General features: G+C 39.9%; 1 protein-coding gene and 1 long non-coding RNA gene across 3 annotated transcripts in view; both read right to left on the minus strand.

Annotated features, from left to right (window-relative positions):
• Positions 1-717: 717 nt before the first annotated feature.
• Positions 718-17,857, minus strand: part of LOC102794226 (acyl-coenzyme A thioesterase 3-like) — a 43,625-nt gene continuing 26,485 nt past the window's right edge. Inside the window, exons 1-5 of one of the 2 annotated variants that reach the window (XM_087831390.1) lie at positions 9,916-9,961; positions 2,889-2,973; positions 2,158-2,657; positions 1,836-2,038; positions 718-1,757 (exon numbers count right to left, since the gene is read on the minus strand). In XM_087831390.1, coding sequence (XP_087687516.1) covers positions 1,149-1,757; positions 1,836-2,038; positions 2,158-2,614 — 1,269 coding nt within the window. In that variant the 5' untranslated portion in view covers positions 2,615-2,657; positions 2,889-2,973; positions 9,916-9,961 and the 3' untranslated portion in view covers positions 718-1,148. Of the gene's footprint in view, positions 1,758-1,835; positions 2,039-2,157; positions 2,658-2,888; positions 2,974-9,915; positions 9,962-17,857 lie in introns of those variants that run through there. The other variant, XM_087831391.1, reaches the window with a different exon arrangement.
• On the minus strand, positions 6,459-9,124 carry LOC148097677 (uncharacterized). Its single transcript, XR_015716773.1, has 4 exons — positions 8,711-9,124; positions 7,800-8,008; positions 7,456-7,636; positions 6,459-7,083 (listed from the first exon to the last, which is right to left on the minus strand). It is a non-coding gene; the product is annotated as an uncharacterized LOC148097677 (long non-coding RNA).

The following is a 17,857-nucleotide window of genomic DNA, read 5'->3' on the forward strand; positions in this document are numbered from 1 at the left end:
GGATAGATGGTGCTCTAAATTGGTTGTAGATGTGATTCTGTTTCTTTCTGTGTCCTGGGAGCACTAGCCAGAGCACGACTGTTTATTTAGAGGCTTATACTGCCATCTTGTGGCAGTAGTGAAGACTGACAGGCTCACTTGTTTCATTCATATAGTACCATTTCACAATAGTTCATCCCAAACTGTCTTATAATGGGAGGCAAAGACTGCGTAATATTAGAGAGGAAACACCAAGTTCACAATCCCCTATTAGCAGAACTTCCTTTTCTGGAGGGTCATCTGGTAGAACAAGGACTAAGAGAAACACAGGCGTGTTCCACTGGTTTGGGAGTTCATTGAGAAACCATGAACAACAAACACAAGAGCAAACTCATTGCCTTTGAATACGCATGTCTATTGTAACAGTTGCAACAACAATTTTAAGGAAAAACAAAATTCAGTTAACATTAGCTTGTAAGGTTGCAGATACGGGTAATAGGCACCAGTCTGTTTAGTTTGCTGTGTGCAGATGGGATGTGTCAGTATGCCTCAAGGTAATTTGTAAACCACAGATGCTAGTTTATGATAAATCACAATCTTTCATTACATTAAATAATACATCAGAAATCAACACTTAAGAACATTTATTCTAGAGTTAAACGGCAGTCAATACGTCTTGTCTTTTTGGTTTTGATGAATTAATAAGTTGACTTTAGTGTGTCCAGCAGCAAAAGTAACTTTAATTTTAATAGATATTTTAATAGACATGAGACAAAGTCTGCAGCAACATCTCCCTGTGACAACTGGATCATCTCGTGACATCAAAGTACCTCAGTGTGACAGAAGGACTGGATCTACATCGTGTCAAGAATTCAGGATACGCTTTTTAAGTTTTATACAAATAAACATTTTTCAAATTTTACCAACTTTAATGATGAAAACAGAAAACTTACAAGCATTGACATGACACTATGGAGTATTAACACAAAATTATAGCTATACCTCGAGGGTAAAGAGGATCCCGTTCTACATGTTGTGATAAATTACAGACTTTAAATGTTTAAAATAGTGAATCATTAATCAAAACATTTAACAGGTCAGACATGATTATCACACAGTTTTATGGCAGTCGTGACTTTAATTTTTGTTATTCATTATCTTGTTTGAAACTATAACTTGGCCCTATTCTGTGCAGCATCAGAGCTCAGATGATTTCTGAGGAAATCTTGGATCTTCTTCCACATGTGGACCTCAGCTGCTGCGTGGGACTTGGGCTCACCTCCCCACAAGACTGGCTTGCCTAAAGCCGCATGGAAGCTGGAAGGGCAATAGGGTCCATAAGGTGGCTCTAAGTAGTGTCCAGCTCCAGGGTATGACACACTCTCAAACTTCTCCTTCCCGTGACGCTTCAGTCTCTCCACCATCTGGTCCATGTATGCCTTGCTGTCCCAGTTAAGGTCATCCTCAGAGGCCACAAAGAGGAAATGTCCTTTGGCTCGTTCAATGGGAATCAGGCTGCCCTTGTTCTCCTCTGCCAGAGGATTGTTTAAAACGTATTTGGTGATGAAGGCCCCTGACTCAGTGGGAATCGCTTTCTTTAAATCAAACATTAATGCAGAATGTATTTGTCTTTTCTTATAGTAGAGAGGAAAAGCTACATTGGCAGAGCAGCCATTGATCCACACTGTGGCCTCAACATCTGGTAGGTAAGAAGCAACTGATAAGGCAATATCTCCACTTTTGGAAAGGGATATTACACCAACTTTTTTACTGGAACCCTGTGGAAAAACATGTCAATGAACAGCCATCAAAGTTGTCTTCAACAACTATGAGTCTTCCAGAATAAATTAACTCACCTTAGTTTGTTTTTTTAGAAACTCGACTGCTTCTTCCAAATAATCCAGGTGGATCTCCTTAACGCTTTTAGCCAGGTCATCGTGGCCATACAGGTCAACAGTCAGAACCAAAAATCCTCTGCTGGCCAACAGAGAGGCTCTTTTCTCTGACAGACCTCCACTAAAAGTGTACAAATCTAACACAGATGGGAAGGGACCCCTGCCTGGAATGAAACATACATGCAAAGCAAGCATATTTTTTGTATGGAGCTAAAATTATGAGTAACTGTAACTAGGACATTTTCAAGTATGTACTTTTATTTCCTAAATGATGCTGACAAACCTGGAGGAGTAAACAGGACTCCTCGAATGTTCCCCTCTTTGACAGGGACCCGAATGACCCCATCTCCCATTAGAATCCTCTCATTAGTCGCCTCTGCCAGAATCCAGCCCTCACCTGCCTCCTCGTGCACTGAGAACTTTACCATGAATGGATTAAGGGCATTTATCTTCTGAAGTCTTTTATGCAAAGAGTCCGGTGTCATCGACCAAAGCAGACCCATCGGTTCAACCCCAACGTACCTCCCACTGAGCGAGGGGTCTCTCTTCAAGTCAATCTCCCCGTTGCCATTGGCTCTGTAGGTGGCCGCAGAGCTGAACACAGTTCCCTTGTCGTCGGTTGAGCTGGCTCTCAGGGAGACCACCTGCCTCGACCTCAGCCCGGCCACCTTCACCTGAATAGGCTCATCAAACAGACACCTGGCACTCGGGAGCAGCCTCAGCCTGACTTGGGAAGCCATGTCTTCAGCAACTTTCCTTTAAGTTACACGTTTAGACTTTGCCCTATAGAAAAATATACAAAATGGTGCTACTGCACACGTTATTTTTATTACTCTAAGCAGGGCCGCGCAGAGACGTTTAAAGGGGCGGGTGCTCAAAGTTAAAAAGGGGCACATTGAACCAGGCTGAATAACAACAACACACATTCATCAAGAATCTAATATGGAATCGCATCATACTATATCACTGTTGTGAGGTGGCGACAAGGCAAAGCAAACGTAGCCTATGTTTTACCTGATGGGTACAATGTTGCTGTTGAGGGGTTTCTGCTGCTCCTGCTGCTGATAGTGCTGGAGGGCAAGGCTGTGTTGATCTGAGGCTGTAGACATTAAAAAGTCCATAGGAGAGATGGTAGCTGATTAAACAAGTATCATGAGATAATAACAAAATGCAAAGATTGGAGACAGCGCTTGGAACCATAAGGCAACAACAAACTGAGAAATAAATTAGGCTCTGCCTGTGAATGACTCTTTGCTTCTCTTCTTCCTTCCATCCCATCATTTCATATATCACTCTCCACTTGCTGTCTATCTGAGAACAAGGCACAACTTGCTATTGCAATAAACTATAATCTAATTATCCACACCTAACAACTCTTGCACTTAATCTATAATAAAATGATGACAGAAAAATGTTATAGCTCTGCCTTTAGTAGCCTCACACAGCTCCTACTGTTTCCTCCTCATGTCCTTACCAGGCATGTCTGGACAATGTTATATCATGAGTAATAATTTAAAAAAAAAATCCATATACATAAAACAAACACATGCACGCACACACAGTGACATTTTAGACCTTCAGAATACTGTATATACTATGGGCATCACGGTGCTGATCCAGAATCCTTATATTATTATTTATTACTAGAGCTACAATAATAAAACAATGAGGAGGGGAAAGTAATAAATATGAAATAATGTATTTATGATGATTCCATTTGTTTCACTATCCACTCTGTGCAGGGTTAAAGTTTATTACATTTTTAAACTGTAGAGATACAATAATTTTACTGCTGTAAAATCCAAATTTTGTCTTATACTTATAAATATAAATCTAATATAATCTGCTTCTTAATGTATGTTCTTTAAAATACAGCGTGTGTTTTTTAAAATATTATAATAATGCATAATTATGTGGACATGCATATTAGATCGTTTTTTGGTGAAATATAAGCCCTCCAGAAAGGCAGGAAAAGCCCAGAAACTTACTTTAAAAGAAAATATATTCTAAATAATTTAAAACGAAATATGTTCCCTAAAACGGTGGACAGAGCTACAGACCCATGACAGCCTTACCCAGTGAGCTAGCAGCTATGACCAGCACTACTTGTGCAGTTAATAAAAGGACAGGTAATGTTTGTCGCGCTGTTGCACACACAGCACGCTCATTTGTTTCAGTTCGTCAGTTGCCACAAGACAACTTACCAACGTGTACGTAATAATGTATTTTGTAACGTATTCTATTATGTTACTCAATGAGAGTAACGTATTCTGAATACTTTGGATTACTTAATATATTATCATGCTTTTTTATCAACTAATGAATGTCCTGTGTGATTCATTAGTATTACTAAAGGCTACTCAATAGCAACTACATTTTTAAATCTTAATATAAAATGAGTAACAGTAGGTGGACATTAGGTAAGTAAGGCTGCACTTTTTGCTAGTGATGTGCGGATCGATACTGAAATATCGATTCCTTCGACACCAGTCATTTATGTTCTAGAATCGATTCTCACATTAAAATATCGATATTTTAGTAATTTAGGGTAAATTTGTAGTTTATCATTAACAGGTACACAGTAGAAATAACCTATTTCATTCGGATTGTCTACAATTGGAAGGAACTACTTCCTCTTCCGCCTTTCATAGTCATGTGCAAAATATGGCTGTATAAATGTGGCAGCCTCTTGGCATGCGCACTCACAGCAATGGCTGAGCGTAATTGGAGTTATGTACGGACGGATTTTACATCCACAAACAGCCGAGACGTGGTTTGCGATACATGTGGCAAGAAAGTGAGGTGCTGTGGCAACACCACAAATTTGTCAAACACCTCAGAGTAAATCATATCACAGAATATGACGAGCGGATGTTGAGGCGAACTGAAGAGGAGGAGAGGGACAGGTGCTGCTAGGGCGAGACAGACGTCTCTCACGGAGTCCTTTAGTGCTGCAGGAAGGCAAGTTGTTTAAATAGCGCACAACTTCAGGTTTTTTATTTCTATATGATGAACTCTGCATTATTAAGTGATAAGAACGAGTAATCTGATGTCCTGTAATCATTATGATGCTATAATTTGAGATACAATAAATAAAATACGTTTTTGTACAAAGTATCGGTATCGGATCAGTATCATCGATACCACCCTGAATTTTACTTGGTATTGGATCGGAAAGGAAATCAGTGGTATCGCACATCACTACTTTTTGCAGCAATCTCGTACAGAAAACTATTCCGCGCGTATATAAAATAGGTCCGCGGCTCCGAACCGTAGTAAAGGGACCTCTGGCTAACATGTCGGTTTCCGTGTTGGGCTCGTAGCCGAAAACTAGCTTTACTTTGTTGTCTTGGTCAACTTTGCTGGCGAGAGACAGAGAGGCGTTGAAAGGCTGCTCCAATGGAACTCATTGTTTCGGAGGAAAACAGGAACACTGTGTACAGTCGAGTCTTAATAGCTTACTTACAACTGGGCTCGTCAGGCACTCTTTTTTGGCTTCAGTGGTTATTATTATATTTACATGCTTCCAGCTCCCGTTTCTGCTCGATGACAGCTCGTACTTTTCCACTCGCCTTTTTCTCCCTCCCTCGCTCATAGATACATAACGTGTATGGCAGTCCATTCTCCCTGCAGCACGGACTACACTGCCCATGAGGCTACATTCTTTAGGGCTATGTCTGTAACACTCTGCTATTGCCTTCATATTAAATCATTTTAAAAAATATTTCTTCACGTCATTATGAGACTCAAGATTGAGACATGGGCATTTGAGCCTCTTAATGTGTGTTTTGTTTGGTTTCCACCGGTGTGGAATTACAAAAAATAGAGAGGGCATAGCCTAACATATTGTAACCGAGGACAAGGGATGAGTCTTCTTTAAGTTAACTTAAAGAAGAAGTTAACTTAAAGAAGACCAGACGCTTTTCTTTGAATTATATAATGTTAAATTACTATTAAACAAATGACTGACTAAGTATTTCAGGCTTTAGTTTACTTCAGCCATATTCCATATAAATCAGGTATCATACAAAAGTAAAAAATAGCTTCAAATACAGTCATGACAATAAAAGAATATGACTTTAAGGACTTAACAACATTACTTCCGTTATAGTACACCACCATCTCTGACACATTAGCACTAAGGGAACACTGAATGACCTGGTGGGTTTTGTCCATAAAACTACTCGTCTAAGATTACCACAAAGTAAAAGATCTCTCAACAACATTATGCAACATTTTAGGCACTACTGCCCTCTATCAGATCAGTGAGCTGGGATGTTTTATTCTAAACATGAACTACTGTTACAGCAACAGACATGGACTACATGCCCACACAACAAACACATGCCTGCTCCTCTCGTTAGCTGAAATGAACTGCTGGCATATTTGTTTTACATCTATACTGTCCAGTCTCTCCTGGTGGACATGGAATCACATTATTCATGGTTACATACAATTTTAGACTGATGTGGACCAAGCCTCCCAGATAGCAAGGAAACATTGAAACAACGTTGAGTCAATATCAGGCGACGTCATTGAACCAACGTTGAAGTGTGACGTTGACCTAACGTCACTCTTGCACCCTTTTTTAATGTTGAAACAACGTCAGGTTTTGATGTTGAATCAATGTTGAAACCTGACATTGAAACAATGTCAGATTCTGATATTGAAACACTGTTGAGCTATGGTGTTGATTTTCCACCTCTTTCGCACAGTTGCTTTTTATTAAAACAACAGTTAAATCATGACTGGAAATCTACCTTTCTTTATAAGTATTTTAACCAATACTAAACTACTGCATGTTTCCATCAATACTTAAACCACCTAAACACATAATTGTACTTATTCCTCAAATTGGACACCCTTTATAAAAAAAACAACAACAAATGTCTCACAATGTATCATGTCAATATTAATATCCTAAAATAAGAAAGCATTGCATGTGATGTAACAGAGAAAAAAAATAAACAAAAAAAAGGTCAATAGGCATGTTTCGTTTGCTAAATACTTTATTAAAAGACAGTTTCCTATTTACATTTATATGTTTCACAGAAGTTTGTAATTTTTTACTCTGGGATGGGGATGCATGATGTGCGTCCTGCACCACCCATACCCATACGATCTGGGGCGTATCGGAGCCATTTCTGCACTGCTTGTGCAAAGACAAACTCGGACATAGAGTTTGCCCCTAACTGCTGCGTCAGGCCATCTAGGAAAAAAATACACACACACAAACACAAAAAGTGAATTAGAGCACATGAATAAGCTCTTGTTAACTGTCTTCAGCGGGGAGAAAGTATGTAAACTCCTAGGCTGATAAACATGAAAGTCACAAGGCGTAAATCTGCAAACTGCCGCATTTGATTCCCAAAGAGCTATGAGCGGAAAAAGTGATAAGTCTTAGCATGGTGTGCCGTGTATCCTTTAAAACAAAATAAACATGGGGTCCTCGGGCTGTACAACTACAACCCGAGGACTAAACAAGCCAAAGACCAAAGACTCCATCTCCAGATTAACCGGACATGAAAGTCTTGTTATTAAGAAAGACAAAGTAATATAGCAAAAAAACTGTAAAACTTACCACCATATATGCATTTGCAGAGCGCTGTATCTTTAAATGCCATTTTTTGCTTTGTCTGGTCCTTGGTTTTTTTCCCTGCCCAGTTGAGTACCGAGGCCAGCTCGTTTGTAATGGCATAAGCCATTACACGGCGGACTCGCACCTCCAGTGTGGTCCCTCCAATCAAGGCAAAGCGTCTCACCTATAGACACATTTTAAGAGATGGAATTAGCGTGTCTCATGTCTTAAATGTGTATGCAAGTGCTTGTGTGTTTAATCAACAGGCCGTTGTTATGTATTTAAATCACATCTGACAGCTATTACACTTTATAGTTACAAAGTGTACATAACCTTTATATACTTACCATTGCCTTATTTGCCTCTTATGATTGAAGAGCTGCCTCTGCATTGTTTAGCTCCTCAATGTTGTGCAAGGGCAAATCCAGAGGCAGTACCCCAGCATCTACCGATTCATTTCAGCAGGGATGGCGGATGGCTCTGACCTCCTCACGGAGTTCGTTAACAGCTGTCGTCAGGTCTGACAGCATAGCTAATATCTTTTGTGAGGTCGCATCTGTTTAAAAAAACAATTCCAGAAAGATTAATGGCTTAAGCAGTGAGAGGCGAAAAACTAATAAATAAATAATAAAACGCAGTTTACGTGTGGACAAAAGGTGCAAACGCAAGGTAGGTGAGCGTGCATCGTAAAGTTAGGTGAGCGTGCAACGTAAAGTTAGGTGAGCGTGCAACGTAAAGTTAGGTGAGCGTGCAACGTAAAGTTAGGTGAGCGTGCAACGTAAAGTTAGGTGAGCGTGCAACGTAAAGTTTGAATTGAGTGCGAATCGAAGCGGGTGCTCTCCGATCATTAAAAGTAACAAAGTCATTGAACACATTTATACAGTTACCTTTACGTTTATCAATCATATATCACAGATTTACAATTTTTTGTAGTACTATGCTAAAAAGCAACTGCAGAGCGAAAGTCTGGGTCAAGCGCCGAGGCGACGGCAAGAACAAAGGAACCCTCGAAGCGTTACAGCTAGCTAGCTAGCTTTGTAAGGGAATATAACGGAAAAGTATGAAATGAAAATGTTTTCTTTGTTGACTTTGTTCGCAGTGCAGTTTATTTGTTGCCGGATTGTAAGATGAAAGTAGACACAATTTCGGGCTCCCACATTTTGTCCGAAACTTTACATTAACAAGTTTGTTTGTTTTTTACTGTTATTCAAATGCAACCGTGGAAATAACGAATAGAACAAAAGTCATTCATTCTTACCTTATATTAATCGTGGTGCAGGCCAGTGCAGTGCATGAACTGATGCCTTCTCCGGTCAATTCCGCTGAGAGTAAATCTAATGTCCCGCTCTACCGTACAAGACAATGGTTACCTGAAGGGATGTACCACTGTGAGAGGGGGGGCTATGGAATAGTCCAAGTGGTAGCAGCTTTAATTTCCCGCGAAACCATAAATCAATGGTTTTTCAACGTGATTGTTGTCACCTTGTCAACTATAAATAGATCAACAATCAACGATGACAGAACAACAGTGAATCAATGTTATTTCAATGTCAGTGTCAGGTTTCATCAGTATTTCAATGTTGTTTCAACATTGGTTTTGTGTTGACATTTCAAGCATGACGATTCTGATGGTTCAGATGGAAAATCAACATCTGTTCAATGTCTCCTTGCTATCTGGGCTAGCACCTACTTGCCAACCTTGAGACCTCAGAATTAGGGAGACATTTATCGGATAAAATAAGTTAAATGTCACCGTTATTATTGTCCAGCCGGAAACAGGCCGGGGGTGTCCAAATTCAGAGGCTGCGTCCACCTGAGGACCCGGCCTTTGTGGTCTAAGTGGGCCGGGTCCTCCGAAAGCCGGGTAGACGGAATGAGCGACTGGGAAATTGGACGGTCTAGCCTTCAGAATTACGTCACCTGCCGTCTGCTCCTTGCTGTCTAAAATATAACCGGACGCTGGCGTAGATGGTCGAATAAACTGCTGTTTTCACACACCAGTTTATTCAGCTATGTGAGAACCCCGGCGGAATCCTCCCGAGGGATTAATAAAGTTGTATTTAATCTAATAACTTTAATCTCATAACTTTAATCTCAGCCAAAACGATTTACTCACCAACAAATAAAACACAACTAAAGCACTGTGTTACCGCGCCAGATCCGCGGTCCCGAACCGTAGTAAGGAAACCTCTGGCAGTTACTTGAAAGTTCCGTAACTGACTCGTAGCCGGTGTTGGAAACTGGAATTGGCTGGGCCAATCTGGGATATGGTTTTCAGTTTTGTTGTCCGGGTGGAAAATCGGGAGAAATTGGGGGGAGAATGGTCGCCCCGGGAGATTTTCGGGAGGGGCACTGAAATTCGGGATTCCCCGGAAAAATCGTGAGTGTTGGCATGTATGGCCTAGCATAGCCTGTAACGTTATTGTGACGGACACATTATATGAGTGACTTTAAGTGACTTACAGGTTTCTTTGAAAAACAATTTCTTATATCCAGGTTCTTCCTTTGCACTGCCATCCTCCTCTCCCAGTGTTGCCAACTCCTCAGTAAGGAAAATCGCTATTGGCTGTCCTAAAAGTCGCTAGAAGTCGCTAAATGACGTCATCGCCTAATTTGCATAATTGGTCATGCTAATGTAATTGTAATCTATGTTGTTGGAGAGAGAAATAACATCGTGGAAGAGACATAAAGTGAGTAAAAAACATCCTAAATGCATTTAGAATTTATTTAGAACTACAAATTAAATTTATTTTAGCAATTATTGTTTTTTTTAATGTCACAATTCCAACCCTGCTCCTTTACCCGGGCTTGGACCGGCAAAAGTGACCCGAAATAGGCACTCTGGTGGAGTTACTTTGTGTGTGTGTCAGGGGCGATTTTAGCCCATTTTTGGGGGTGCTGAAGCACCCCCAAAATGAATCAAAGCACCCCCAAAGACTTCTTACTTTTTTGAAAATATTTGCTGTTTGTGTGACACACTGCTAAAAATATAAAAAGCATACAGTACTTGGTTGAGACATAACATTTTAACAACAAAAGTATAGATACCCCCCCCCCCCCCCCCCCTTCCCAAAATGGTTTGTTCCAGCTCCACTCTCCCCTACTCTGGCTGTGGCGCCCTTGCTGCCAGAGCGATGCTGGCTGAGAAGCAGTGAAGCTGAGGTGTAAGTGCCTGTCTTAAAACAGGACATATTAGCTGCATTTAACCTTCAGTTACTCTTTATATAGTTAGGTAGGAGTCAGACCATGATTCTTTTTAGCTGAAAAGCATTACACCAGGTAACCTGGGTGTAAAAAAAACTTGTTTTCCGGTGATGTTTGCTACCCTACAATTCGTCCTACACTGCAGTAAATTCAGCGACATATGACCGTCCTGTTGCTCCCATTGAAATTTATATAGCCTATTTAAAACCTAAAACTTAAAATATTCCGTAGCCTACTGTTGTTACCACCCTGTTTTAAATCGATACTAACTAGCTAACTGACCGAATGCCCATTAACCTTATAACTCCTGTTGTGTGTGTGTGTGTGTGTTTTGGGGCCACCCTGGGGCGCACACATGTCAGTGCGCCCCAGGGTGGCTGTGGCTACAATGTAGCTTGCCAGCACCAGTGTGTGAATGGGTGGATGACTGGATGTGTAAAGCGCTTTGGGGTCCTTAGGGACTAGTAAAGCGCTATACAAATACAGGACATTTACCAATTTTTTTGTACAGACAGACAGCCAGGTTCATAATGGATATAAGGAAGTTGTTTGTTTGTTTGTTTTAAAAGGAGCCACATTCAGGTAAAAGTGTAAAATCAAATGATCCGTCAATCAAGAATAATGTTGGATCAGTGTTTCAATGTTTATATCTTTTATTAGATGTTCATGTGGTTTGGTTATTTGCCTTTTGGTTGAAAGTACACTGAGAGAGGACTTTTTCATTAGTGATCTTAATAGTATTTTTTTATATTAATGTAATTTATCATCTAATTGAATACAATCTATTTGTGTATGATTGTCAGTCCAAAGAGGGAGAGAGGAAAGAGGGGAATGTGAGGAGAAAGTACAAAGTCAGGAAGAACCAGGTAAGAAAACAGACAGGGAATAGTGACAGGCACAACAGAAACTGTTAAACTGACAAAGAGAAAAAACCTGATTTTACTCACACAATCTGGAAGTTGTGTCCTCCCTATATTAAAGCTGCTATACAGAATCTGCAAAACAAACTGGTTTGAAACATTTTTGAGCCTCTTTAACAACCTTCCAACTTAACATTATAATTGATTGGGGAGATTAAAATTAATAATATATTTTTATGTGGTTCAGCCACAACTCTACTAAAACCTCAGCCAGTAATAGGTAGGCCAACTTTTGGACCGTCCAGTTGTCTGTATGACTGCCGCAATACGTACGTGAGGAGCTGTAAAGAGAAGCAGAGTGCTATGTTTCTAAAAATGTTTTAAGCTTGTTTCAAAGATTCTGTACTGCAGCATTAAATGATTTCCAAAAGCACACATACACTTAACTTATCAGTGTTTCTTAAACTTTTTACAGTGTGTACCACCTGATAAAATGTCAAGCTCCCCCAAGTACCACTATGAAAGCATGAAACCCATAAATCTTACAACACAAAATTAGTATCTGCAGTAAAGATTTTTATTTGTAATAATTTATTCTGTTTTGGGAGTGTTTTTTATGTATCTGTATTATATTATACATACACATTAAAAGTGAATCTCTGTCCAAAAAATGCACTCAGTTTACTTTTTACTATGAGCATCATTCATTATTCTCCCCCAGTAATTAAGGTTAGGATATATATTTGTTTTATTCCAATCCATTCTTCTTTTGCAGCATTTAAATAACCTTTATCAGATTTGATGGTTTTGTTACAGAATTTTCAAAAAAGTGTTTTGCTTTTCTTTCACAAATGTGGGGATTAAATTGTGTTAAAATGTACAAAACAGTGATGTCATGTTTTAAGACGAGGACCCAGGCACAGAAAGACTTGATGAATTTAAGAATCATATGATTTATCTTGCCTGGCTGGTCAGCTCTCTGGGTGCTCAGCACCCCCAAAGCTCTAATTCTAGAATCGCCCCTGGTGTGTGTGTTTATAAGTAGTTTTAAACCTTGTGATCCACACAACAGCATAAGAGTAAAAGAGTAAAAGAAGAACTGACTGCGTTACAGCACCCGCTGCTTGTTGAGAGTAAAAGCGATATGCGCTTTCACGTCTTTTTTTTAGCGACTTCTTTTAGAAAAAAAGTCGCTAGGGGGTCTGAAAACTCGCTAAATATAGCGACAAAGTCGCTAAGTTGGCAACACTGTCCTCTCCTCCTCGCAGCGCAGCTTTGCCAGTGCTGAAACTAAACAAAGCTCCCTGAAAGGCTCAGCCAATCACATTGGCCATATTTGTCACATGACGTAGGACTCCAGTAGAGAACGTAATTTAACTCTTTCTGCTCCGCTCGCTGAATGAGACGGTGACAGATCTATCGGGTTTGTTTTTCTTTACTCGAAGAGATCAAATTATTGGTGGGGACAATTCAATAATCGCTGGATATTGGTGGGGACACGCCAATAAGAGCCTGAACTGCAAACAAACGCAGAGCTGCTCGGTACCGATTTTAGCCCCCCATCCGAACCCCCCCCCCCCCCCCCCCGCCCCCCCTCTCTCTCTCTCTCTCTCTCTTCCTCTCCACTGCATGGCTTTGGAAAATGTGAATGCGTGCACAAAATCCAGACTTTTAACTGTATTTTCTTAAGTTTTAAAGCTTTATCTGTGTAACCGGTGTGATTCTGCATTGTGTCTGATCTCTGATAACAAAGGTAAAAGAAAGAAAGGCCTCCAAGTAAATAATTTGCCCACTCCAGCTCCTCTCCCACAGGGGAATTGTAGAAAAGGCCGGCATTTATTTTTACATTGAACATAAAGTATGGATTTACACGTAACATATTTGACATAAGATAAAACAAAAACAACAACATGAAATCCGACATACCTGATAACAAAGGTAAAAGAAAGAAAGGCCTCCAAGTAAATAATTTGCCCACTCCAGCTCCTACGACCAAATACAAACAGTGGGGAAGAGGGTTAGCTCAACCCACCACAACTTCCAAGCTAGCAAGAAGTATATATATCCATGCTAGCATTTATGGCGCCTAAAACACATTTATAATACACACATACTACACACTTATAACATCTAACAAAAACCAGGCTTAATAATGACAATAATTGAACTAAAATCACAATCAGGAACATCCAGGTGGCTAAATATGCATTATATGAGCGTTTTACAGTGTTGGGAAAGAAATGACACCCACCTCTCCCACAGGGGAATTGTAGAAAAGGGGAGAGGCAAAAGGGGTACACTGTATTTATAGGGTTGCACCAAAGAAGAAGAAGAAAAGAATGAGGAGGGGCTCTAACTGATAATGAACATAACTACAGGCTTGGAGGTCCTAAAAGTCAGGTATAAAAGGAACAGTTTGGGGGTTTAGGACACATTTTGTGTAATTATAACAATGTGATTCATGACCCTGTTACATCTGCAATTATACTAGATCAAAGTAATTAAGTAATAGAAAAACAACTAAATTAAAACTGAACAATTAAACAAAAAATTCAATGTTTTTCATTGTCTACAGTACCTTAGAAATTTCAGTATGTGTTTTTTTCTGTAGGGCAAAAAAAAGGAAACTGCTTGAAGATAATAACAATCTTTTGTTTAATAAATGCTGAAAAGCCTGGGAAATCGCACATCGACTACAATGAGACTACAATATGACTACAATACGATTATAACACAGTATCCAAAATCAGGATTTAAGGACAGAACCAGAAATATAAGAAAATTTTAGAATTACTTACAAGAAGCATTAACAGAAGCTTGCCGGAAAATAAACAAAAAGTTGTTGGAGAGTCCAGGGCTTTTTCCAGAAACCACGTTAAGAAAAGATGCTGAATTTGTTAATCGTGAGATGAGGGAAACTCCACGTTTTGTGTTATACATAGAGGGTTAGCTTACCAAGTTACCAGGATTAAAAAAAAAAAAACCCTACCTAAATGGCTGGCAGGTTTTCTTCAACACACCTTAAGTTTTTGTTTGACTCCTCCCCTCATGCTGCATCTGTCTGAAACTGTTCCACATTTATGTAATCATCAAAGCACATAGTGATTTGAAAATTGCAGCTTTTCTGGTATTAAGAGATGACCACCTTACTACTTAGTAACATATTCAATAGAACATGTTGGATTTGTTGGAGGTAGTTACCAGTATGTCAGGTTTTGTTCCCGGCTTCCTGTTTAATTCGTCTTCTTGCCAAAGTTACTTTGAGGTGACTAACTTTGTTGAGTTTTATGGTCAGTTATCATATTTTTTTTACATTTTTTACATTATTTTTTTTTAATAAAACGGGCCCTGGGACAAAGGGGGTAAGGTCAAGAACTGGTCCAGGATCACACAACAAACACTCAATAATAGATCACAGATAAAAGACCACCCCCACAGGACTACTGGTAGTGGCCATGTCCTTTCCCCAACATTAATATTCATTTCACTTAGTAATAACCTCCAACAGGTGCTCCCCAGGTACTCTATCTTCCTCCCACAGCGAAGCAACATGAAGTTTGGGATAAATGGTGCTCTAAATTGGTTGTAGATGTGATTCTGTGTCTTTTTGTGCTTTAATATCAGGAATTATTTTGTCTAATTAAATATTGACTGGCAGCTTTTCTCCAGCCCCCTTAATTACCCTGAATTGGGTAAGTGGTTAAGAAAAATTAAGGGATATTTTGGCTGGGGATCGTAAGCATATTTATAAACTGAAGGAGTAAGTTTAATATTAATAATATAAATTTACTACATTTGACAGATGTACAGATAAGAGCTAGAAGCTCCATTAACAGAAAAAGAATTAACCATGCAATATTTCTTATACCAATGTTACGGATTCAAATATTGGGGATGGATACAGGAGGAAAACCCAAAATAACAACACTGGTCCGGCCGGGTCAAGTCAAACGATGATTTAATGAACACACGCATGGGAGATGGACACCATACAGCAGACAGCATCAGATCTCAAAATGGTGGAGCCTTGATCAAACTCTTATAGCCTCTAGTGGCCCCCACCTAATCATAAAAGCCTAAACATTCACATTCTTTCTCACACAGCGCCTAAGCTACGACCTTGGCTCCCTGTTTATCTGCTCCTGATGAGATGGGGCAGTATGCTCTGTTCTCTTCTAATCAGACAAATAAGGCGATGACTTTCTGCAAACAGTATTTTCTTATAACTCAGCAGTATAATGCATCATAAAACAATATCATCCATTCACAATAAATCAGCAGTCTCATGTAATGCAAATCAATTTACCAAATGTAATAGTTATCACCTTCTTCTAATTCAGGAGCATAATGCAAACTAAAACTACATAATAATTCACAATCTTTAATTAGGGGTCTAACATGGCATAAAATAATATCATAATCCCACAATTCCCCCTGATGAGCTCTTTAGACATAAAGAGCTCACTTACACCCTGCAATCCAGTGTTGCCGGGTTCATTTCTTCTTACTCCTCAGGCCCTTTGTCCCCCTGTTGGGTGAACCATATGTGAGATGACCTCTGTGTTTGCGCAGTTCAGATGCAAGAAAAACTTTTATTACAACAACAACAGCAGGTACAGATGATACTCCCATCACTCCCCAGTTCTCCCACAGCTTTATTTCGGTGCTACCTTATACCCTTCAAACGTACTCAGACTAGAACCTCTGTCCGAGGAGCTTTTAACCTTTATTTTATTGCTGTAGGCACCAGTGTCTTCCAGTCGGGTGATCCTCTACTCTTGTTTCCTTCAACCTCAGGGGTTAGACAACCCTTCAGTCGTTGCACAGATCAGGGGATTATTCTGCCCCGATTTCAAACAATGATCTGTGTATTCTGGTATCACAGCTGTGTTCCCCATGAAAATGAACAGAAAGGTGTTCTCCTTATGACCAACAGCCTCTCGAACGTCGTTGGTGTGGTGTTCCTGGATTTCCGCCAACCCCTTCATGATTATTGCTGTGTTTATGGGATCCATCCTTTTGAGGTGACTAACTGGAGCCCAAAATGCCATGACACTTGAACCCAGTTGATGTTTCCGCAGTCACCGTAACTGTCTCTGCTGCCAAGGATCCTCGTATATCTGTGACCTCGTCTGGTGTCTGTTCCTTCCTCTGTAAGAGACAGAAAACCAAAACACCTCTCTTCCCAGCTCTAACAATCTAATGTTGCTGTCTACTGATCTTTTGGTGATTCAGAATTTGTTTAGAATATTCAAAATGTCCCAAGGACTTATCCTAATTTAGTGTATGTGTGTGTAAGCGTGTTTGCATTTAGCCTGCTGCACTCAGGTCTCCATGTTGAGAGAAATCCACCTGTATTAAGAGACTAAAACATTCATTTACTATTTTTCTTACAACATCCATTTAGTTCATCTACCTAGATTTTACTCTCTCTCTTGGTGTGTAGTTCACACAGTCAGGCAGTTGCCTTTTATGGGCATGCAAGTTTCCGGTCACTTACCCCCAGCAGCTGCGAAGCCGTCTCTCCCATATCAAAACTCAGCCAAACATTAAACATTCACCGTAGTCATTCAAAACTTTATTTGTAATATTATAATCAGCAAAATCAGCGTTTTAATTACAGGCATGTATCATTGTTTGCAAATCATACTTATAAAACTCAATAACACGCTAAACAGGAAGTCCTCTGTGGGCTTCACAGCAGCCACCTCATTTGCATGTTCACACACTATCTAAAAATAGCTCGCAGCGCTGCAGCGCACTGTCGTCACACACAGCCTCGTTTCACACTCAACTTTCTATTATATTACAAAGACGTCTTATATTTACAATCACTCTCAGGCCTGAAAGTTTTAGCGCCTACACAATTTTGACAAATTTAAGTTAACGGGTCCAACCGAAGAAAGTCCAACTTTTTTGTAATCAATTAACCAGTATCAGACTCTAACTGTATCTGGCCTCATCTCTAAAATCCCTAACTCAATTTAGAGTGTCCAAAAAAAGCGCAGATACCGTTCAACACGGTAAGGAGACTCTAACTCCTAGTTATTCTGGAGTGCCCCAAATTCCACAGTGACCAACTGACTATCCCTCAAAGAGGACAAGGCCTAGGCGTCCCTGGCCTTGGCAAGCGTTACCTCTGAGCACTGCGCCTCCTAGTGGACTCTAACCACCGTTCTTAAATAATTTATAATACTTTTAAACAACAGACAACACCCAAAAACAAGAGTATGACTGAGGCAGATGCAACGTTATGGACAATGGAGACTCTAACTCGCAAAATGACCAACACAGATGCAATCCTTAGACCAATGGAGACTCTAACTCACAAAATGACCAAT

This window comes from Neolamprologus brichardi, chromosome 18 (genome assembly GCF_056152115.1).
Source record: "Neolamprologus brichardi isolate AB-2024 chromosome 18, ASM5615211v1, whole genome shotgun sequence".
NCBI classification, from domain to species: Eukaryota; Metazoa; Chordata; class Actinopteri; order Cichliformes; family Cichlidae; genus Neolamprologus; species Neolamprologus brichardi.